Genomic DNA, 22122 nt, shown 5'->3' with positions numbered 1-22122 from the left:
ATGCCATCTTGATTTTTACATATCACTAGTTTTGGAGCAGACAACTGTACTTAGAACAATAGTTCCAGCTGGAACTCAAGTTTGCACGCTCTTTAAATTGTTGATGCTTTATTTATTTTATCTATTCTATTCTATTCAGAAATACTAATTAATTCAAGTACCCTCATGTGGTCTTGGGTTTATTCTATGTATAGTCAGTGCTCCAATTAGAGAAAAATATTTCAGTGGTCTCAAGCTCAGCAGGAGCCAGGAATCACTGCTTGGTCACATCACCTGTGATAGTTCATTAAGCTGATCCCAACAAAGCTACAGTTCCTCTTGGAACTGTGAAGCAAAATTCCTCAGGAAGAGCTATGACATGCAGAGGAATAACACTGAACATCAGTAATTTTCCACTTAGTACCAGACAACTTATTTCACAGGAGCGGGGAGGTACCTGCCTCAGGAGGGACGGCCTGCTGCGTATGGCTTGTTCTCCTAGAAGACCACAGATACCACTGAGTCAGGAATCGTGCTTCACAAATAAAACTACAGCTCAGAATGCAAACCCAAGAACTACACATAACACAGAAAGGCAGCATTTGTAAACAGGCAATTTAAAATAAGTGGCATCTTGTAGATTCACAATTCACTCTCATACTGTTACTGCACAGCAAGATACAGAATGTTTGATACAGAAGTTCACATGAAAAGTAGAATTCCTAACACAAGGACCTTGTGCTTATGTCACAGATGTGAGATGAAATTGGAAGCTCTGCTGAACACCAATATCACCCAGGTCAGCACTGCTGTACATATGCTGAGTGGCCTGGCCATGACATTATACTCAATGTTCCCTGGTGATCTGTGGATCAGCATAAGAGGATGTGATATATACTTGCTTTATATATATTACCCATCAGAGTTAAGCATCCTTAAATTCTGACATCCATATGAACTTAATGAGTGCTATAAAAAAGGTACACGTTGTTCTGTAAATTGGAATCAAGTGAACAATCATGCTATATAGGAAGGGATGACTAAATCACATAAACAAACTGATAGCTTAGCTTTCTGAAGGGAGATTTTATTTGATTAAATTATCTTCTTGAATTATTTGACCTATCCTAAAAGCACTTCAAATTGTCAAACCCCACACATGTACAGCTTTTAACAACTCTAATTTCAACTGTGCACACTATTCATACCCTCTTCCCTACAAAAGGGTTGAGAGCTGAAGCTTAGAGCAGCTTCTATCCCCCTTCCTCCCCTACTGAAGGCAAAATATCAAAATCATTAAAGACCCTCCCACACAAAAAAGGAACATATGGAGACAAAACTATCAGCTTATAAAGTTCTTCTCAAAAGAAGTGTAGAGATACAGGAGCAGAATTCCTTCCTACTGAAATCAATGGCACTTTAGGCATTGGTTTAAATTAAAGCCAACTCTGTCCTTATTTCTCACACAGAGTGTCAGTTTGATAAGAAAAGGCTGTCAGTGCAAGAATACTGAGCAGCCACTGGTTTCCAGATTGGTTATCAGCACTTGCACAGCACGAATAACAAAACCTCACTGAGAACTCTCTGAAAGAAAAATCCATTTTATTTTCATCTTTCCTTTATAATCTTAAAGATGTATGAAATACCCAAAACTCAGCTAATGAACAATTCTTACAAAACTACACAAAGAGCCAAATGGAGACTTGGACCCATGTTCACAAAGGTGTGGTTCAGATAAGCATCTGAAACCTTCAATGATCTTGGTTGCACTCCTTTGCTCTTAATTGCAATGCTGGAGAGAAATTTTTATAGCCAACACTTTTCAAATGACTGTAAAACTTATCTTTACGAGTAAGATTTAGTAGACTAATCAGCTCTTCTTCTATATTGATTCCACAGAACATAAGCCCCTTTAAAAAATACTGACAACCATCTCGATTTTTCAGAAAAGCTTTAAAGCCACTGATTTATTTTGCTATCCAATTTAGCAGAAAATCATCATTATCTCTGGAGTAAGAGGTACGTATTGTTCAGCATTCAAATCAGAACAGATTCCTTTTATTTTTATTCCCTGAAACATAAGCCCAGGTTCCCAAAATGAATGGCTGTAAACAGCTCTGAATGAGCCAATGCAGTGCTGCCTTCCCAGGATTGCCAAGACCTCTGCTCTGTGCCATCCTCAAACAGCTGCAGTGTTGAGGAGACCAGGCTGTTCCACGCTGCCTTTCAGCAGCCAAGCAGAGAGACACTGTTACCCCCCTTCCTCCTCGGGACTAGGCTGACTCGTAGAAGCAGAAATCTAGAATAATTCCCACAGGAGATGGACCTAAGAACACAGAGATAAAGCAAAGAAATATTTTCTTTTACAAAACAGTTCCTTTCACCAGCAGAGTGCAGGATGCTTAAAAAAACCCTTGTTCTGAGTGGCACATATGGAAGCTGGAGGCCTTGGACGTGCTCCAAGCACGGTAAGTCTGCTGAGAGTGCCTGAATGTCACCAGCAGCTGGGACAGGTTTTACCATCAGGGCTGTGCCCTCCTTTGCCAAATCTCTCCCCAGCAGGCTCTGGGTAATGAATGGCACTCATAAAAGCATTCACCTCATAATTCAATACCACCGTGTTTGCTACAGGAAGTCCTCGGTTCAATGGGCATCCTCACACTTCCTTTCTTTGCAGTTTGGGCAAAAGGCTCAGTTTAGAAGGTCTAAGCACTAGAAACATACATTTATGTTGCTTTTAACCAGAATTCTTATAATAATGCATTGAATCCCCTATCAACAAAAATCTACAAAAGAGTCACCAAGGAAGGATGACAGCTAGCTCTCCTTTATGGTTTTATCGAGGCAGCAATTTGTTTGGCTTCAAAACATAGCAGAGAATAGAAAAAAGACTTAGGTCTGTCAAAACACTATTTGACTAGTGAAGTCCTTCAGAAAAATCCACACAGGTTTCATGTTTTACAGCCTAATTAAAAGTAATATTGTTAGTTGCACCTCAGAAATGGCAGGTGATTCTTAAGTAATCATCCACCAAGTAACCAAGAAATAATGATTGCTACTTATAGTATTTTAGGAGATAATTTTTGTATTATAAAGAGATATCGAACATTTTTGTCTAAGAAAGAATGTAAAAGACTGTGCTTAATTCCCAAAGGACCTTCTTTTTCCTTCAGTGCTTTTTTCAGAATAGTTTTTGTTATCTCACTTCTACACGGGCAGAGAGAAACCAACATCTCACACATTGCACAGGATCTGCTAATGTGAGGCAGGACTTCAGAAAGACATACTTAAATATTTAAAATTATTTTATTTAAGCCCCTGAAGCTCATTACTGCAGCACTACTGCTAGGTGGAATTCTAAGAGGAAAGAACCAACTATTTTATATAGCCCCAGGCAGGAAGATCATCACAATTAGCTACAGGAGGAACGGTGAAGTCATCTGGGGAGTTACTGAATGCTGCACTTTGGGAAGGAAAGGGACTTGTTCCTCTGGTCTGGAGCACGTAGGAAAGGCCAGGTTCTAGACTAGAAGCAATTCAAACAAGCCATTAGGACAGTCTCGTCAGAGGGAATGCCCACTCATCAATCCCTAACAGCCAACATTTTCAATACTCTAATTCATTAGAATAAATGAAATATGACATAATTTGAAGCTCAATCCTTTTACATGACACTGAATATTAGCCATGAAAGATGCAAGCCAGACAAAGAAAATTTTTTAAACCCTCAGCAAGAATTTATGACAGAACTCTTTACACCAAGACCATTTTTCTTTATACTAACTTGTGGTTTGCTTCAAAGTTATACATTTAGGAAAAGTCATAGAATCTCCTGAGTTGGAAGTGACCCACAGGAATCATCAAGTCCAGCTCCTGGCTTGGCACAGGACAACCCCAAAAATCTCATCATATGCCTGAGAGCACTGTCCAAACACTCCTTGAGCTCTGTCAGGCTTGGTGCTGTGACCACTGCCCTGGGGAGCCTGTTCAGAGCCCAACCACCCTCTGGAGGAAGAACATTTTCCTGAGATCCAATCTAAATCTCCCCTGACACAGCTTCAGGCCATTCCCTCGGGTCCTAATGCTGGTCAAGGTGGTTAATTTAATTTCATCTGTTTACAGTAAGGATGGCTTCCTTTCTTGACACGGAGCTTTGTGTTCCCTGGGGACATGACATCAAAGAGCGGCCCTTCTCCTGTTATCTCTCCCTGCTCCACTGATCAGACTATCCAGGTCCTTATCAACAGGCTAAAATAAATTGTTCATACAAACGATTACACCGTTAGCAAGAAGAGAGACGCACAAATCCTTGTTCTTTTAAAGAAAACAGTGTCACATTCTAAAATAAAAACCACATGGGATCTAGGCTTAAAAGCTGATAAAAATCAGCACGCAGGAGCAAAAGGAAAAAAAGAGATGAAGGAAGGCAAGAACTTCCCTGCAACAAAGGAAACGTCAGTGTAGTACGAGACACTCAAAACCTGCCACGAACTAAGCGGAGCCTGATCTGAATTCCCTGTCCAAGGTGACGGCACCCGGGAGGCACAGGGGGGATGCAGAGTCCAAGGGGGCTCCGCGGCTTTGCGGGACCCCTCGGGGGACCGGGAGGCACCGCCGGGGGCTCTGCCCGGGCCGAGGGGTCCCGCCAGCCCCCTCCAGCCGCTCCGCCCGCAGCCGCACCGGGGGGGCCCAGGAGCCCCCGGGACCCGGCCCGGCCGCCCGCCCGCCCCGTGCCCAGCGGACCCTCGGCACCTCCCGCCCGGGCAGCGGCTCCTCGGGGGAGCCCCCCGGCTCTCCCCGCGCTCTGCTCGGCCCCGGCACCCCCGGAGACCCTCCCCGGCCACCTGCCTGGTCCCGCCGCCGGCCGCCCTCACCTGCGGACTCGCCGGTGTTGATCCAGTCCGGGTTCGCCAGGCTGGCGATGGCGAAGATGTCGGCGGCCAGGAAGAGGCATCCTGAGATGATGGTCAGTTTGTCCATGTCCTCCGGCGCTCCGGCGGCTCCCGGCTCCGGCCTCCGCCCGGCTGCCGCAGCGGGCCCGGGCCGGGGGCGCCTCACGGCCGCGGCTCCATCGGACCCGCTCGGCGCCGGAAGCGAACCCGGCGGGCGGGGGGGCGGCGGCCGCTCCGGAAGGGGAACCCGCGCTCCCCGCGCGCGTCCCGGGCGGGGCGGGGCTTCTCGAGGGGGCGGGACCAGGGCAGCACGGACGGGGCGGGGCTTCCTTTAGAGGGGCGTGGCCAAAGCAGAAGTGGGCGGGGATCTCCGGGGAGCGCGCACCGGGTGGGCAGGGCTTAGAGCAGGTGGGCGGGGCTTGTCGATGATGGGCGGGGCTGCTTGTTAGTGGGTGGGGAAGGGGGCGGGGCCGGCACGAAGGGGCGGGCTGATGAGGGGCGAGGCCGAGTCCGTGTGTGGGTGTGGCCTAGTGGAGGGGGCGGTGCCTCAGCGCGGGTCTGTCGTGAGGGGCGGGCGGTGCCGGGAGCCCCCGGTCCGCCTCGTCCCAGCCCGGCTCTGCCCCGAGGGGGTCCGAACACTTTCCCCGCTGCTGAGTAATCAATCCCCTGCCCTCATGCCCTCATGCCCTGTCGCATCCCAGTCCCCAGAGGTGTTTTTGAACCGAGAAATGAGCCGCTTGGTCAGCGCCAAGGGCTGCGGAGCTGTCGCAGATCTGTCTCACCACAGAAATTGCCTCCTGTTTTTCAGCTCACTGCTCTCTATCTGTCGGGCATGAGCCTAAATTTCGGAGCTGCTTCTGTAGCAGTGGTGAGGACAGGGGAAGGGGAAGGACTGAGGTCCCTCGGGGTTGCGCGGCTGTGGAGCCCCAGACACGGACACACGGCGTTGTGTCTGTGCCGTGCCTCTGCAACAAAACCTAATTAATCCTGGCTGGAAATCTCACCCAAACAGAGCCGGTTTTGATGGCACGCTTTTCCATGGATTCAGAACCGTGGGGAATCCGTAGCCAATAAATGAACAATGCACCAATTGTGGGAAACCAGCCCAGTTCTGGCCACAGTAAATCTGTGCCTTCGATATTGCCATCCTGCTATGGGAATGCTGCAGCAAACGAACCTAACAGCCCCCACATCTACAGGTACTTGGAAAATACCTAATTGCTTACATATTTTTCCCTTTCGACAGCAAACACCCACTTGTTTTTTTCCAGAGCAGCACGACTGATCTATATGGAACATACCGGGAAGCCAAGTGGGTGATTGTCTGTGCTGTTTATTTTTATGTAAATCTTTTGTGTAGACAGGAGACTACACAAACAAAATGCAGATGTTAGTAAAGTAATCTTAAAGTGTTCAACAGCAATCAGTAGGATTTATTATTTGGAAGACAAACCCTGTACTTACATTCAATTGAAATTGCCTTTACTTGACAGATTTTCTTAAGGGCGAAGGAAATAATAAGGCTTTTGATGAAAAACGGTTGAAATTATTCCCTTTAAACCAGGAAAAATTGGTGCATGGAAGAAATATGGATTTGAAAAATCCATTTGTTATAGCCATGCAATGTTTTCTTGAAGACTTTAATAGCTGGAAACTCCTCTGTTCTATTATTTTGTGCCCTGTTCCCTACCTTCCCTGAATGTATTGCCATTTCTAATGAATACTTAAGTAACAGCACTATTGCTTTTTCACTCGGCAAAATGTGTCACTTTTTAAGAACTAAGTTTCCAAGTAAAGTAAAAATGAATTCCAGTATATTTATTTGCAGAAAGCCGGTTTATAGAGTACACTAACTTTTTATAAGTATTGCTATTATGGCTTTTTGGCAGCAACTCAGCAGGCAATGCCTATCTACAGAAGCAACTAAGGATGAGAGGCTTAACTGCTTGGACAATTAAGAGTGGGGACAGCACCTGCTCAAATGTCTCTTTAAACTCTTTATTGAAGAATGATATCACACTTTCAACTAATAAAGTTTTCCTCTCACTTTTCAAAGGGCCATCATCAGCACTGGAAAACCTCTCAGCACACACTGATTGCAGCACTGATGGCAAATATCAGGATGGGTGAACAAGGATTAGCTCTCACAATGTTACTGGATGGGCAGTATCTCCAGATAACAAACCTTGTTAAGAAAAGCTCTGCTAAAACCAGATAAAAAGAACCAACTGTGATATTCAAATGTAATAGCACTGAAAATACTCGTGTTCTGCATTTATGCTTTGAGCCTTTCTCTGATTTATTTACACTTAGGCAGATCAAAAGAAACTCTATTTAAAATTACAGAAAAAAGAAACCAGCACAAACTGTATAAAGCTCAGTGCCAGCATTCCACTGTGATAAAATACCTGTGATCTTAAAATAGCTCATATAGTGACTGTTTCATAATCAGATCAAGATTTAAGTCTATACGTTTTTCTCCAGCAAAAACAGATTTCCTATTCATCAGCAGGTTTGTCCAAAAATATTTCGACTATTACCTTTATGTAGCAACTAAACTTGAATAATAACATTCTTTGTTCACTGTAGTATTGTTCAAGTAATTTCACTCCACAAGAAACACAAAACTTCCCAAGGCTTGAAATTAATTTGCCTTATTGTTTGCTTTTTTATTTCTCTTTATTACACAGAGTAGTTACAAAGTGGCAATGGACTAATCTCTGTGCTTTAACAATCCATGCAGGTGTTGACTTGCTAAATGCTTTAAACCTGAAATGAACCACATCAGTGCCAGCAGACTATTACCACTTATTAAGGGTTTCTTGTGGAACATCAGATACCTGTATTAAGCTTGTAATTGAAAGCTCTGTAAATGTGACTGCTTCACATGGGTCCCCAGACCAATTACATCAGTCACATGGATAGAGTTTGGAGATGATAGTGTGCTACATTAATTCCAGGCATTAAATTGTCTCTAACATTGGAACCTGTGAAGCAAAGACTTGAGTGTAATGAAGTACTTTAGAAATTTACTGTCTGTACAGTGAAAATGCATATCTTTAAATTAGAACAATTTTCCCAGCATTGCCTTTATAGTCTGGGCAGTCCTTTCTTCTTGCACCTTTCAGAGAGAGTTAGTATTCCAAGCACTAGGAAGAGATATCTACTTGTTTGATGAAATACAATACCTCTTTTTAGGAAAGGCTTTGCCCTTTTGATCCAAGTATAAAAATCAGTGGAAAAATCCAGAGCATAAAATAGAAATGGATTTGAACTAACTACTTTCTAATTATTATTTTCTTAGGAGTTGATAGTTTTCATCTATTCCCTAAAACACCCCCTATGGCATACAAAAGTATATGTATGGTACTGATTTGATTGTTGGTTTGTTTCATTGTTTGGGTTTTTTTTTAATCTATAATTAGAATACTAATCATTGAATATTAAGAATATGCATCACTGAAACTAAGCAGTTCTATTTGCAACAATATGAAGAAGGTAAGCCCCAAAAGCATTTTCAATAAAGGCTATAAGAACAAGTAGTCAAATTATTTATGGCATGTGATGTGTTCTGTGGCTCCTTGCTCTGCCTGCTCTGCAGCAAACAGAGGTATTGCTTGTTTAAGCCCCGAGCTGGTGTGCTGCAGTTCAGTACACAGTGTTTACTGATACTGCTCCTCTGTGCAACTGGTTCTGCCAGGCTGCAGAGCTTTAGTTTGCTGCACATTGACCCTGCTTGCCTTTTTTCAGTCCCCCAAAAGTCACAGGTTTACACAGTAATTGCGAATCCCTCCATACCCCATCTTGTTATACCCCATGGTACACAGAGGTGCTGGGCCTCCTGCCTGCTGTTCTTGGCTGCAGTACAAACTGCAGCTCCGTGCTTTCCACTGGCAGCTGGTAAAAAGAACATCATTTGCAGCCTTAGCCCTGAAAACACACAATCAAACACAGACAAACCCATCCCCATGCTTTCTGCTGGAATGCCTCGGCTTTTGTAGGCACCTCCTACTCATTCCCTGGCCTCTCTTGACAGTGTCTTGCACCGTGCCCATGTGAGGGCTGTTTGACGTGCCCTCTGCTGCCTCCACAGGGAGCATAAAGTCTGGCTGGCAATAAACTCACTGAAGTCAGAGGTCATGTCCATTTGTCATAGCCACGGATCAAGACGACTGCCAGCGGCTGATTATACCAAGAGGAAGGTCTTGCTCTAATCCTGTAAAAAGCTTATCTGTTTCTTTATCAGTTTAACTACTGACAGTACTTAAAGATTAGGATTTTAAAATTAAACAGCAGGAAAAAATAAGCACTTCTTGTGAGAGCCATGGCACACAGCTTTTCAAAATATATTGCTCCCAATGCTAAAGGTGGTCCACGTAGTAAGTACAATTAATCTACTTGGGATACAAGGCAGTTACAAGTTTTCCCGAGGCACAAAGTTTTAATAGAAATAAACCTCAGAGGCAGGGGAAGGAACAGAAGTATTAAAATGAGATAATTAGGTTAGAACAGCAGAAAGGAAGCTCACACAGCAAGGGGCTTTCCAAGAGATTAAACCTCTAAGCCTATGTTTAAATAAATCATTTGCTATGCTGAAAGAGCAGAAAACGAATAGCTTGCTTTTGTTGACTGAACTGCAACTTAGCTATTAGAGTCCAAACAAAATAGTATGACTATGGACAATATTAATTTGATATTAGAGGAGCTTCAGAACTAATGACCTTGTCTTTAGAACAAGTATCTGAAATAAATGAAGACTTCCTGATTAGCTAACAGACAAGTAGCAGTTGCAAGCTCTAAGAAAGTCTAATATAGTCAGCTTTATTTGAAGGCCAGTTTCTTCATTTACTGGATTTAAGGATGGTAGAGACAGTCAAAATTCAAGAATTTTTCCTGAACATACAAGAATACATGGACAACTAGTGGTAATTACAGTATTTGTCTTCATCACAGTGATCATTTTTTATATATTTATTTTTTACATTGACTAAAACTCACGTTGTTTTCTCACTGTAGTTTTCACCTTCAGTGTACAGAGCCAGATTTACCAGCCTTTTAGATACCATTTTCAGTGAAAAAAACTCAACACAAAATGTATGAACTCAGCACTTTATTTGATGAGTGCAAGCCCACAATTACTCCAGATTAATCTTCTGAAAGAACTGAATTCATAAATAACAAGTTAGTGGTAATTTATTTAGAACATGGGTGACTTAGAGCTCAGGTCCATCTTGAATCTGTATCTCAGTTTTGTTTTTACAACTCATCAAGGAAAGGAGTATTTCCCAAGTCCCCACTAGCTGCCATTGATTTCTTCCCACTGACGAACTTCTTTGCAGCCTGAAAATGAATCAGGAAAGTGGCTGTCAGGAAATACTCACTGCAACAGCTTCCCATGCTGCTCACAGCCTCAAGTCACTAAACCAAACAACACATCCTGACACTACTATAACGTCATGTAAACAATCTTCCTTTGGCTGCATAAACCTAATTGCTTCTAATCCAGCTGTTCATTACTTTATAATCTAAACACAAATGCCAGAATGACAGTTGGATATAAAAGGCATAAACTCCAGAAATGGTTATTCTTAGAAAAATTATTACACCAAAAAATACAGAACTCTCCTCACTACTAAAGCTACTGCTAGTTTCTGCTGCAGCACAAATAAGCAATGAATGTAAAAAAAGCAAGTTTTATATCTTAGAAATTCTCTTTCTGATGGATTTCTGTATGAAGTTTGCTTCACATAAAAGGCACAAGATAATGTGCAGGAGCAATGCAGTTAAATCAATTTATCACTGAAAGCCTAATTGTTTTATTAAGCACATCAAATATTCTAGACTCAGGAATCCAAAAAGACACAGAATCACCTGCACTGGAACTAATATGAAGTTCTCCATGAATCTTACTTGGCAATTTTGGTAAATTTAAGTGAAGTAGATGAGAATTTTACATCAGTCCTAGCTACATTACTTACAGTGTATTGGATTAAAGGATCTTCTGTCAATCAAGTATGTAAAGACACCAAAAGATACCCAGCTGGGATTTGTAAATGAATTGCCTTTTTTTTTAAAGACAGTATATGTGTGTGTTTACAAACACACACAAATGAGCATCAGTTTTCCACAAAAACAACCCTCACAGAGTGATTAAGGAACACCTGTAGATGCCAACACATACTTACATTCACAACATCAGCAGTGGCTACAGAGTCGATTTTCTGAGCAACAGCAGATGGTGACGTGTGTGTGCCAGAAACCAGCGACTCGGAGCCAATTTCATTCAGCAACCCTTGAGCTGTCTCCACTGACATCAAATAGTTGGCTTTCAGCTGATTTCTGCCATCAAACAAAGCACGAAGAATGAGTGAGCATCTGAGTCCTGCTGTCACCTTCCCCACCACCCCTGTAAACACAAAGAGGTTTTGGTGCTTTTTAAGTTTTCCAGATTGCTCTCCATTTTGCAAGGTTTCCCTTTTCAAGTACAGGAGGGTTCCATAGTTAGGAAAGTGTCACTACAAATAGCCCAAGCATCAACATGACAGGTATTTGAACACCTACTGCCTCCCCACATGGTCAGAAGATCTCTAACTCAGGATTTCTGTTTGAAGTAACTAATGCAGTTAGGCAACTACTTTATGAAGTTTAAATCTAATGTTTCTCGTGAAGAACAGATGTGTGCAGAGCAATTTTGTTTTAAATGACAAGCAGTAAATGTAAATGATCAGTCTCCTTGTGCAATAGTTCCTTTTTTTTTTTTAAATACAAAAAGATAGAAAATTATTTATTCCAATAGCAAATTATTAAGTAGCTTGGTATTTCCACCATTTAGCTACTAATGACCAAAGTAGAACCAATCATGTCTAGGCTATCAAGTTTTGAGTAATTATACTTTACATGGAGTCTTGTAAGTATTTTACACATGCAACAGACAAAATTTTCCTACTGAAGTGTTGGTATTACTGTTTCTGTAATAGTAATTTCCCCCCCCTCCATCTGAAACATTCCTAGAGGCATGTACTTCAAGCCCTTGGATGGAACATCACTAATTCAGCACTTCACACTTGCAGACCCTCATTACTATTATTCTTTGAAGATGGCATAGATTGCTTGATATAATTGTTTTGGGAATTCCTGCAGTGCAACTGTAAAGGGAATTACCTAAATAAGGCAATTTAGGATTCTAATTTAAGTACATCTTAATACTAAAGAATATGATTAAAACAACAGCATCTGCTGACACTAGCTAATTTCTTATATTGAAAACATGAACACTTACCTAACGAGCTTTTATTAGGAAATAACACTACTGGAGAACCAGTACAGCTTTGGAAACCAGTACTGACAGCAGTTCAGTTTTAATGCAGGACTGTGAGCAGTTCCCCATGGAAATAACTACAGGATGAAAAACTGCTGTACAGTCTAAGTGTTTGACAAAGTAGCTACATGCTAAGAAACTTTTCTTTACAGCACACAAGCCAGTTCTTTACACACTTACTTTGCCGTTGTGACCTCGGCATCGGTGACACCGCCCTGAGCAACTGCCTTTACCTGGTTCAAAGCAGCTTTAATGACCTGAGGAAAACCACACCATTTAAAACTTCTTCCCACATTTAAACTTCAACATGTTATTTCTACGATCTGGGATCTTTGAAACTTCAGGGGAGAGCAGCTGACAATGTCAGGATTGTCTGCCTGAACACAATTCTGAATGGCTTTATAACAAAACTAAAACCACTGTAATAAATGCCCCAGTGAGAGACACAGAAACCACTGTGGATTTTAACTGCACCACAACTTTAATTTATATGGTCCCACCATTTTTCATGAGAGTATTCAGTTCTGCCAGTTTCAGTTCAGCTTACAAATGTAAATCAGCAATTGCAGTCAGCAATTCAAGGCACTTTACTATTTCCAGTTCATATTATGTATCTGTCCTTCCCAGAAAGTAAGTCTCATTCCCAGCTTACAGAGCTTGGTCATAACTGAACATGTAGCATTCTTATACAGGAAATCAGATGAATTTCCTTTTTTTTTTAGATGAATCAGTCACTATCAAAAATCAAAACACTACCTTGAAGGTTATGTTGTTAATACTTAAATTCTAATCAGCAACTCACCTCCCCGGTATTTGCAGCCTGGGATATGGTATAAATCCCAAAGAGCCCAGAATCAGAGTAATTAACATTAAATGCAGAAGCCTGCAAAAAACAAACATCATCAACTGTTTCAAGTACCAGAGCAATTCAGCATCAAACACAGGAAAATAATTACTATAAGGATCTAAAGTACTTAATTCAGGAAGCTAAACTCCATCTGTGCAGAGCAAAGATCAGATTGGAAAGCTTCATTGATACACTGTAACGTGTACAAGAATGAAATAATTAAGACTGCAGCCGAAGGTAGTAGCCTTTCAAAGATAATACACATTTTCCATAAAATATTACAGAACTTACATCAAATGGCTGGCTAGTTGCTTTAGCAACAGCCTGAGACAATTTGCTGGTAACACAGCTTCCCCTCTTGACAAGGGGCCCAGCACCTAAAACATGCTGAAGAACACTGAAGGCATTTGCTTCTGCACTCCCAACAGCAGCTCCTTCTGCTACAATAGCAGCGTGCACAAGGCTATCACCATTCTGTTTTCTGATTTCTCCTAAAAATACAAAACCAGAACAAAAGGTAGTAAGTGTTCAGTTAGAAACCACTGTGCATTCAGAGGTATGGAAAGGAAATATTTCCCTTTCACGAGAGGGAAACCAGGGTCTGAAGTTACTGCATGTCTACTCAGGAAGACACCATGAAGCTGTTAGTAGACTGTACATAATTTTAAAAGTCCTTTACATTCAAAATTTTCTTGCAAGGACAAAACCAAGTACCTCACTATGCCTTACTTGAACCTGATCCTAAACCATACACAGTGTGGGATGATAAAACTCAGCGAGTCTCCACACAGCAAATATCCAGAAAAGCAGTGCACCTTCTGTTCATAATAATATTTATTCTGGTTTATAGAAACTGGAGTTATTCCAGTCAAATATTAAATGTTGGAAACTTTCTTTCCCCTCTAATCTCTTTAGAGAAACATCCAATACTCCAACTAACCAGTAGCTGTCGGTATCAGTGCAAGATACTGCTCTGAAAGAGCTAAGCATTGCTTTGACTCACGACATTTTAACACATCTTCTCTAAAAAGAAATGCTACCTCCACTTCTTGACAGCCTTTAACCTACTCTTAAGGGAATCTTACCAAAACTGCCAAGAGAAACCACATGCCAGCTTGTTTTTCACTTTATAGAATAAATGATCCTGCAGTTGATCTTGCAGATCTTTGTTGAAGATCTGGGTTCAGTTTTATGGCAGAACTTTCCATGGTGGGGAATAATCCTCTGCTTATTTAAATGGGCTACACCTCTGAACTGTCACCTCCTATGTCCAGCATTTAGTACAACTATATAGTTTTCAGTTGCAAGTTTGAATAATACTACATTTATAACAGACAGGAAATCAGTCACTCAGAACAAGAAACTTACCCCCTCGATAAACAGCCTTTGCACCAGAAGCACCAGCTCCACTTCGGATATTTAGGAATTGCTCTGCCACTTTCTTTAAGTCAGAGTGCTTCACACCTGCAATACAAGTTATTCCAAGTAATGCAATGACATTGAAAAGCTACAGTAGTCAGATAAAAGTGTGTGAAGTGTGTACCACAACACTTTACTTCTAGAGAGAACTCCAATTTCTACTGGAGTTCTCCTGTATGACCCGCAGGGTCCATCCAAGAACACACGTACCTATTCCAACGAGAGCCATTCTCCCACTTGTGAAATTGTTCTGTACAAAATGGTGAAGCTGCAACAGTAAATTCACGTTTTAGGGTATTTTGTATAAAAAACAAACATCTTGAGTGTGTTTCTGACATACCCCTTTGTACTTCTTCATGCAGCAAACCCCAACGCTTCCAAAAGGAACTGCCCATAGAATGGCACTTTATTGCATTCCCCAGTGACAACCAGAAAACCCTTTTATACAAGAACACCTGCATTTCATTGACAGCCTTATTATCAACAGAAAGCCACTGACAACAACCACCTCTCTAAGTGTGAATATGAGTTCTGTACCCAGTACTAAAAGCTGCATGAAAATAAAATTACTGGAACACTAGACTAATAAGGTAGTAAATACTAACTGTATATTTCCTAAATTAATCTTCTCTCACAAGTGACATCACCTGTTCCTGATAAAAAAACTGAAGCAGATTCCTAACACAACACAAATAACCCTACCTGCTCAGAAGTAATTTTTCCAACTCTGTAATCTGGACAGTACAAGGGGTTTGCCAGAGCATTCTTGTAAGCTGCAGCATGCAAGTTTTCCAGCACTCCTAAGAGGAACAAAGTTTCAGTGATGATGGTTAATGTAACAGACACTTGTCTGAATGAAACTAAACAAAACAGAGCTGTGGTCCACTTTAAGGACCATAAGATCTGAAAAAGCAGGGCTAGAATAATCCAATCCACATGAAGTTTCATCCAAATCTTTGGGCTGGAGCAATCTGGTCTGAGGCCTTCTATCCTTCTGTAATTTATTAAAAAGAAACCAAAACAAACTAATAACTTGTATATGATCAACACTTTTTGGCCTCAACAGTAAGCTATAAATGCAATCAGTGTGTGGAGAGGGGGTGCAGCAGAAAAAAAACAGCAATCTTTTAATTAGTTTCAGAATTATCATCTTCACTGGAAGCATCCCTTGTTCTTGATCTTGAGAAAAGAACAGGCTCTCTGTAATACTGTTTGTAGCTTTGTGAGGTGTCTCATCTATCTCCCTATTGAGATGAAGCATGCCAGTGTCTTAAATTCCCTTCTCTGTCGTTTTTTCGTGTATCCAATAGCATTCTACTCATTCCTGTTTGATATTCTCCCAGTATTTGTTCATACTTTTTCCTAAAGAGATGACAATCCTTTCTTCATAGTTCTGTTTCTGAACATAACGGTAACTGAAAATATTAAATTACTATGAAAACCAACCTGCAGTTGATGCAAGCTGAAAACAAAACAAAAAAAAGACTGTAACTCTGATTTAAAAAAAATATTAGGACTTCAACATAAGCCAGAGATTTTTGCAACATTACATTGTCACCTTCAGTGGGTTATGAAGGTGAGCATCCTTCAGAGTGGTAGAGATTATCCTTATTGTGCAGAACTACCTGGGTGATCTTGGATGACTTGTGTTAATAACACAAGATAAAGTGGAACAGGCTCGATCTGGCTGAGGCTTTGTGCATGTCTTTTTGTTTTTCCTTAAACACAGAAACCCAAATTTACAGTCCTAAAGCTGGAATCTATTTTCAGGGTGATGAAAATACATGTTGTTTTTATACCAAAATAACCATATTCAAGAAGTCTTTTGTAGAATATTGTTTTCGCACCAATGAGTAATACCTAAATAGTTTTCACTACACAAGCTGTTGCAAATACATTGTCAACAACAGTCATGATTTGCACATTCTTTGGTTGTACTCCAAAAGAATTAAAAAGGTAACATGAAAGCTGTCGAGAACGGTGTAAACTGTCTTCAGTATGTTACTTGCTAAATGTTATCAGGGGCTGGAAAAACCTGTGTATTAAAAAAGTTCCATTACAACAAAAAGATCATACCTATTGACAGGCTGAAATATTAAATGGTCATGTGAAAGAGCAAAAGGGAAACTATTTTTTCCACATTTTTTTTGTTTTGGAGGAACTCTCACAGAGCCAATGCAGTGGATTAGAAAACACACTTACCAACTTGAGGACTCTGATAAGCAATTGCTTTATCAACTTTCAATTTTGGCTGAAGATCAGCTACTTCCCATGGTCTGAACTCTGATGCTGTGGTGACATTAAGAAGATACTCCATTACTGTATCACTAGACAAAAAAAGTTACAAAGGCATTAACCACAAAAGTAACACATACTTCTGCAGTTCAAACAGACCTGCAAGCAACACATTAACAACAAAATGTATCAGAGCAGTTATTATCACTGCTGTACAAAGTACAAGAATTCAACTCCAGTTCTGTAGCATTCATATGCTCAGGAATATGACAGAGAAGTTGAATATTAATATACTGATTTATTGATTTATTACAGAAGCACAAGGACATTCCTCCCACCCTGTAAAATGACAGATCTTTACTACAAAAAGTTTGTACAGAATGCAGTAATTCCCTTTACAGCACATCCAGATACCTACACGTAGTCCCGCAGACATTCAACACTGTAAGCAATCTTCTCTCTTGTTGAGTACACACTAAAGGAGAAAAAAGCAAAACCCATTTCAGCACAGAACACAGAAGTGGATTTTCCCACATTTTCCACATTTATTGAATTCAGCAGCAAGATATGGACTGGAATAATCATTTAACCTTAAATCTGCTTGGGATGACTGTTTAAATGAGTGATAATACAAACACTGCAAACCCAGACATAATTAAAACTCCCATCTTCAATATTCAAGTAATAACAAGTGTCATGTGACCAACAGAATTTAAGATACCACAATAATTCAAGGTAAAACAGCAAACAAGGCTGAATAGCAAAACAAGAAAAAAATATATATGTATTAAATAAAGAAATTTAGAAATTATTCTCTTTGGGCAGAAAACATAATAGGTCTTGTCTTTTTGCTTCAATGCATTTGTTATTGACAGGAACAGAAAAGGGCAGAGTCTCAAGTCTGTTTTTAACCAAATTCTAAATAAAACAATATTACTGGATGATTTCAAGATACATTGCAAGAAATCAGGTACAGCGAGATCCCTCTTTTATTTCTCTTAGTCTTGTTTTCTAGGCTTTAAACTCTCAAATCACAAAAGGCAACTACTGTCTGAATTGTTCCCAAACTTGCAGTATGATGAGTAGTATCTATTCACAAAAGATGGAGAAAAAAATAACCTACTGACTTCAGCAAGTTTAATCTTGAAGTCTGAAAAGGCAGAAAGAAAATGTAAGCTTTCTGGACAAATTATATTTCTTCCAGGTACACAACATTTACATTTTGCTTACTGAAAGGTCTCTGTAAAATACAAATCCCGAGTGCACTCTTGGAGCTTAGTAAAATGTGAAGTACAAGATGTTCCTTGACAACATTCACTTTTCAAGTACCAGTTCCACACTGAGCTTATCCACCTACATATTGTTGTGCATATTATCTTCTGTTCCCTTTAGTCACAGGGCTCATTTGCATCTTACCAAGACAGATTATTTCTCTATGTGGTTACAAACCTCAGGCTGCCTCCAACAGCTTCAATGCCTCGAGTAATCCGGAAGGAGGATGCTCCTTTAGTAGTCTGTGAAAATAATAATAAAAAAAAAAAAGGCAACTTATAATTCTAGCTATTTAAGAACAGGTTTGGGGTTAATGGCAGCAATAAGAAAAACTATTCAGAAATATTCCACACACATGCACAAAATTGAGTTTGTGTCAGCCCCCTAAAATAATTTTTACTGCAGCCTAAATAAAATAATCTATGTGCAAAGCTAGGTATAGATATACTATGTATATATATATATATATACACATACACTTTCAGGCACCACAGGAGAGCATAATTCTAAAGAAATATTTCTTCCTGTCTTCCAGGAAGTAATGTCATTTCTCCTGCACTCAAACCAGGTAACCAAGTACCAGAGTACACTGGTTTCCACTTTATAGGATGTTACATTAAATTTTTTACCGTAACATTTATTTTTGCAATAATAAACCTTTGACCACTGCATCTACTGCATCAACATCATAACAAAAGGAATAAGCACCTACCAAATTAGATGCAAGACGAAGCAGGTGAGCAGTTCCCAGGTTACTGGTGGTTTCATATCTGCTGCCCGTTTTAATAAACACACCAATTCTTGAAGCTGGAGAAAAGTTTTCCAGAGATGCAATAACTAAGCCATTTGGTAATTTTGTGATCTGTATTACAGAGGAAAAAAAAATGGTTTAGTCATTCACTGGAAGTACAATCACAGCTCTGCTTCGACTGAGTTTTAAAAAATAAATTAAAAGGAAAGAGAAATAAATACCAGTACTCATACTGACCTCAAGATCCTCAGACTCTGGAGATAATTTCACTTTTGCTGCAGTTGGTGAGCTTTTAACTTTAGGAGCTACTTTAAGAGAGTAAAATCTCTTCTAGAAGAGAAAGCAAAAGAGAATGGATTTCCTTAATTAATTTATCATATGTTCCATCACATACTGAAGAAGCAACTAATTTTAAACTAGAAATACAATGAAGGATTTCAAACCCCAGAGTAAAAACAGTGATTCCCATGTAATTACTCTGATTATTTTTTACATCACTGTTGAAACCTGTGCAATGATTTACACAAGCTTTCTGGAAGTTCAAGAAACAGCACTGCAAGAAAGCTTTTGTTTTTCCCCTCTCTTTGCTGCTGTGCAGTGGGAACCTCTCCTGTCCTATACAGTCTGTAGGACCCCTGCATAGCAATAACTGAACCAGCAGCCACATGTGCAGCACACCAGCTTGGAGATAACTCTGTATTTATCAGGTGTAGGCACTTAGCTCCTGAAGAGTCACCCCTCAGAGCACCAACCTGTCTACACTGACTGCTGCACACAAAGAGGACACGTAGGCAAGTCCTCAAACTGAAGTTTAGACCTGACAGAGCGGGTCCAGAGGAGATCACGAAGATGATCAAAGGGTTGGAGCACCTCTGCTACACAGACAAGCTGAGAGAGCTGGGGGTGTTCAGCCTGGGGGAGAGAAGGCTCTGGGGAGACCTCACTGCAGTCCTGCAGTACCTTAAAGGGGCTTATAAGAGAGATGGAGAAAGACTTTTTATCCAGGCAGACAGTGACAGGATAAAGGGCAATGGTTTTAAGCTGAGAGAGGGCAAGTTTAGATAAGGTGTTAGGAAGAAATTCTTAACTGTGAGAGTGGTGAGGCACTGGCACAGGTTGCCCAGCAAAGCTGTAGCTGCCCCACCCCTGGAGGTGTTCAAGGCCAGGCTGGATGGAGCTCTGAGCAACCTGATCTAGTGAACGAAATCACTGACCATGGCATGAGGGTTGGACCTAGATGGTCTTTAAGGTCCCTTCCAACTCAAACCAGTGGTTTGGTTACAAAAACAGGGGCTAAGAGTTGATATGGCTAAGGGCATAATTAATCTGGGTGCACAAGATTGCTCATCAAGTTCACATTGGGGGGACCCAGGGGTCTTAGCTGTATAAATGAAAACAAGCAACTTCATATAAGGAAAATTAATACAATGCAACCTCTTCTAAGAACTCAGACTGGAGAATAAATATGCTAATAATTTCAGGAAAACAGTTAACACAGTCCAACCTTTTTCTAAGAAACATGTTGAATGTGTATATCTCTACAGTATAAATAAACTGCTAATTCAAGGGACAGGAGATATCCCCACGTGCCTGGCATAGAAATAAAGTGATGCCTGCTTTCTAATCCTGCAAAGAGTGTTGGAGAATTTTACTGATTTTTCAGTTACAATTCCATGACACTAGGATTCTAAGAACCAGAAGCAGTTCTTCACATAGCAAAAGCCTTCCCTTCAGCAGCTGGCAACAGAAGTGACAAGACTATCAATTTCGAATATGAAATTTATTTCTTTCCACCGTCTTTAGAAGATGCTTATACCTGTAGAATAAACTTACATATTACTCTTATTTTCACATTAAAAAAGTAACTTCATTCCCATACGTGTCAAGGTGAAAACTGAGTGGCAGCAGCACCACTGCCCCCAGCTATAGGGATACTAGTGATGTAATTGCCCTTGCTTTGCCACAGGCTGTTCCGTGTATGAGTCTGGGAAAAACTCCTTTCTTCCCCCACCAAAAATTGGGTACGACACCGAGTTTTAACGTCTAAGCCTTCTTATTTATCAATTACTAAATCATGTCTAAAACAACCACGCTGTCATTCACTCAAAGTCATTCTCCCACTCGGGCGCGTTTCTCGCGGAGCTCTAACCCCAGTTCTATCCCGCTGTCCCAGCTCCACGGGAGCCTTTGCAGCGGGACAAGCTCTCTGCCCTCCTGCCTGCGGGACAGGCCGAGCCCCAACGCCAAAGGCACCACCGTGTCACCACAAGCAGCCGGATCCCCTCAGGGGCCGCTCCCCCCTCGGGCGCTGCCAGGGGCGGCTCCGGTGCAGCCCCCGGGGCCGCTCCCTGCACGGGCCCGGCCCGCGGCCTGTCTGACCTTCACCCGCCGCCACACTCCTCTGCCCGCCCGCCCCGCCAGGCCCCGGCCTTGGCGCCCACCGCGACCTCGCCGCCAGCCCCGCCCGGGGCCACGGCCCGCCCGCGCCCCCCGCCCGGTTCCTGCCCCGCGCCCCCGGGTCAGGCCCGCCCGCAGCCGCCGGGGCGCGGACAGCGGCTGTCACGACCGACTGTGCCTCTCCCGCACCGCCCACGACGTCCTCGCGTCCGCCTCACCGAGAGCGACTGCGCGGCCACCGGGAAGCCCCTCATCGTCCCGCGCCCCTCGGCTCGGCCCCGGCCAGGACAAGATGGCGGTGCCGCAGGGACACCCCGCCTTCCCGGCACGCCCCGCGCCGCGCTGACCTTCTGGCGAGCGCAGCCCCAACTCTACTGCTCCGGCCGGGGCGAACAGCGCCACCGCGCGGGCACCAGCGGCAGTGCGCCTGCGCGGAGTGCGCCCCCTGCCGGGCACTGCGGGCCGGGACACGCTGCGGGCAGCGCGGGCGGGAATCCCTTGGGAAGATCCCTCGGGAAGGTGCCTCGGGGCGCGCGGTCCCGGGGAGGCTGTGCCGAGCCGTAAACAAACAGCGATAGGGCCGTTCCGTGGCGCTTGCAGCCGCCTTTCCCCGAGCGCTGGATATTGAGGTGCTGAAGCGTATTCAAAGAAGAGCATCGAGGCTGGTGGAGGGTCTGGAGCACAACTACGAGGAGCAGCTGAGGGAGCTGAGGATGTTTAGCCTGGAGAAGAGGATGCTCAGGGGAGACTTTATCACTCTCTACAGCACCCTGACAGGAGGTTGTAGCCAGGTGGAGGTAGGTCTGTCCCAGACAACCAGCGACAGGACAAGCGGGCACAGTCTTAAGCTGCGCCAGGGGAGGTTTACGGTGGACATTAGGAAGAAGTTCTTTACAGAGAGAGTGACTGGGCACTGGAATGGGCTGCCCAGGGAGGTGGTGGAGTCACCGTCCCTGGAGGTAAGAGAAGACTGGATGTGGCATCAGTGCCATGGTCTAGTTGACAAGGTGGT

The 22122-nt window shown here is 42.4% G+C and overlaps 2 protein-coding genes across 3 annotated transcripts in view; both read right to left on the bottom strand.

Annotated features, from left to right (window-relative positions):
• MOSMO (modulator of smoothened) overlaps nucleotides 1–5088 on the bottom strand; it is a 29724-nt gene extending 24636 nt beyond the window's left edge. For both annotated transcript variants that reach the window (XR_010434705.1, XM_064673005.1), the window contains exon 1: nucleotides 4854–5088. Coding sequence is in view for 1 of the 2 variants with exons in the window: in XM_064673005.1 (XP_064529075.1) it covers nucleotides 4854–4959 (106 nt within the window). In the remaining variant the exon portion in view is untranslated. The remainder of the gene's footprint in view (nucleotides 1–4853) is intronic.
• Nucleotides 5089–9964: 4876 nt separating this feature from the next.
• Nucleotides 9965–21467, bottom strand: LOC135423100 (cytochrome b-c1 complex subunit 2, mitochondrial). The gene is made up of 14 exons (XM_064672988.1): nucleotides 21329–21467; nucleotides 18951–19043; nucleotides 18675–18824; nucleotides 18140–18204; nucleotides 17109–17165; nucleotides 16658–16782; nucleotides 15158–15255; nucleotides 14666–14723; nucleotides 14405–14500; nucleotides 13328–13527; nucleotides 12992–13072; nucleotides 12370–12446; nucleotides 11057–11210; nucleotides 9965–10211 (listed from the first exon to the last, which is right to left on the bottom strand). Exons 1-14 carry the CDS (start codon nucleotides 21362–21364, stop codon nucleotides 10128–10130), a joined length of 1374 nt encoding a protein of 457 aa, XP_064529058.1. The 5' UTR covers nucleotides 21365–21467; the 3' UTR covers nucleotides 9965–10127.
• Between the last annotated feature and the right edge of the window lie 655 nt (nucleotides 21468–22122).

This window comes from Pseudopipra pipra, chromosome 16 (assembly GCF_036250125.1).
Source record: "Pseudopipra pipra isolate bDixPip1 chromosome 16, bDixPip1.hap1, whole genome shotgun sequence".
NCBI classification, from domain to species: Eukaryota; Metazoa; Chordata; class Aves; order Passeriformes; family Pipridae; genus Pseudopipra; species Pseudopipra pipra.
The sequence above is the reverse complement of the archived record's forward strand: the minus strand, read 5'-3'. Positions and strand labels throughout refer to the sequence as shown.

Bases quoted from the DNA above. Each gene is read 5' to 3' on its own strand.
- LOC135423100 (XM_064672988.1), bottom strand. From the start codon at position 21,364: ATGAGGGGCTTCCCGGTGGCCGCGCAGTCGCTCTCG. The intron at 14,501-14,665 runs GTACGTGTGTTC...CTTGTATTGCAG, and splicing joins AATGGCTCTCGTTGGAATAG to GTGTGAAGCACTCTGACTTA. The intron at 11,211-12,369 runs GTAAGTGTGTAA...GTTTGATGGCAG, and splicing joins GCCGAGGTCACAACGGCAAA to AAATCAGCTGAAAGCCAACT.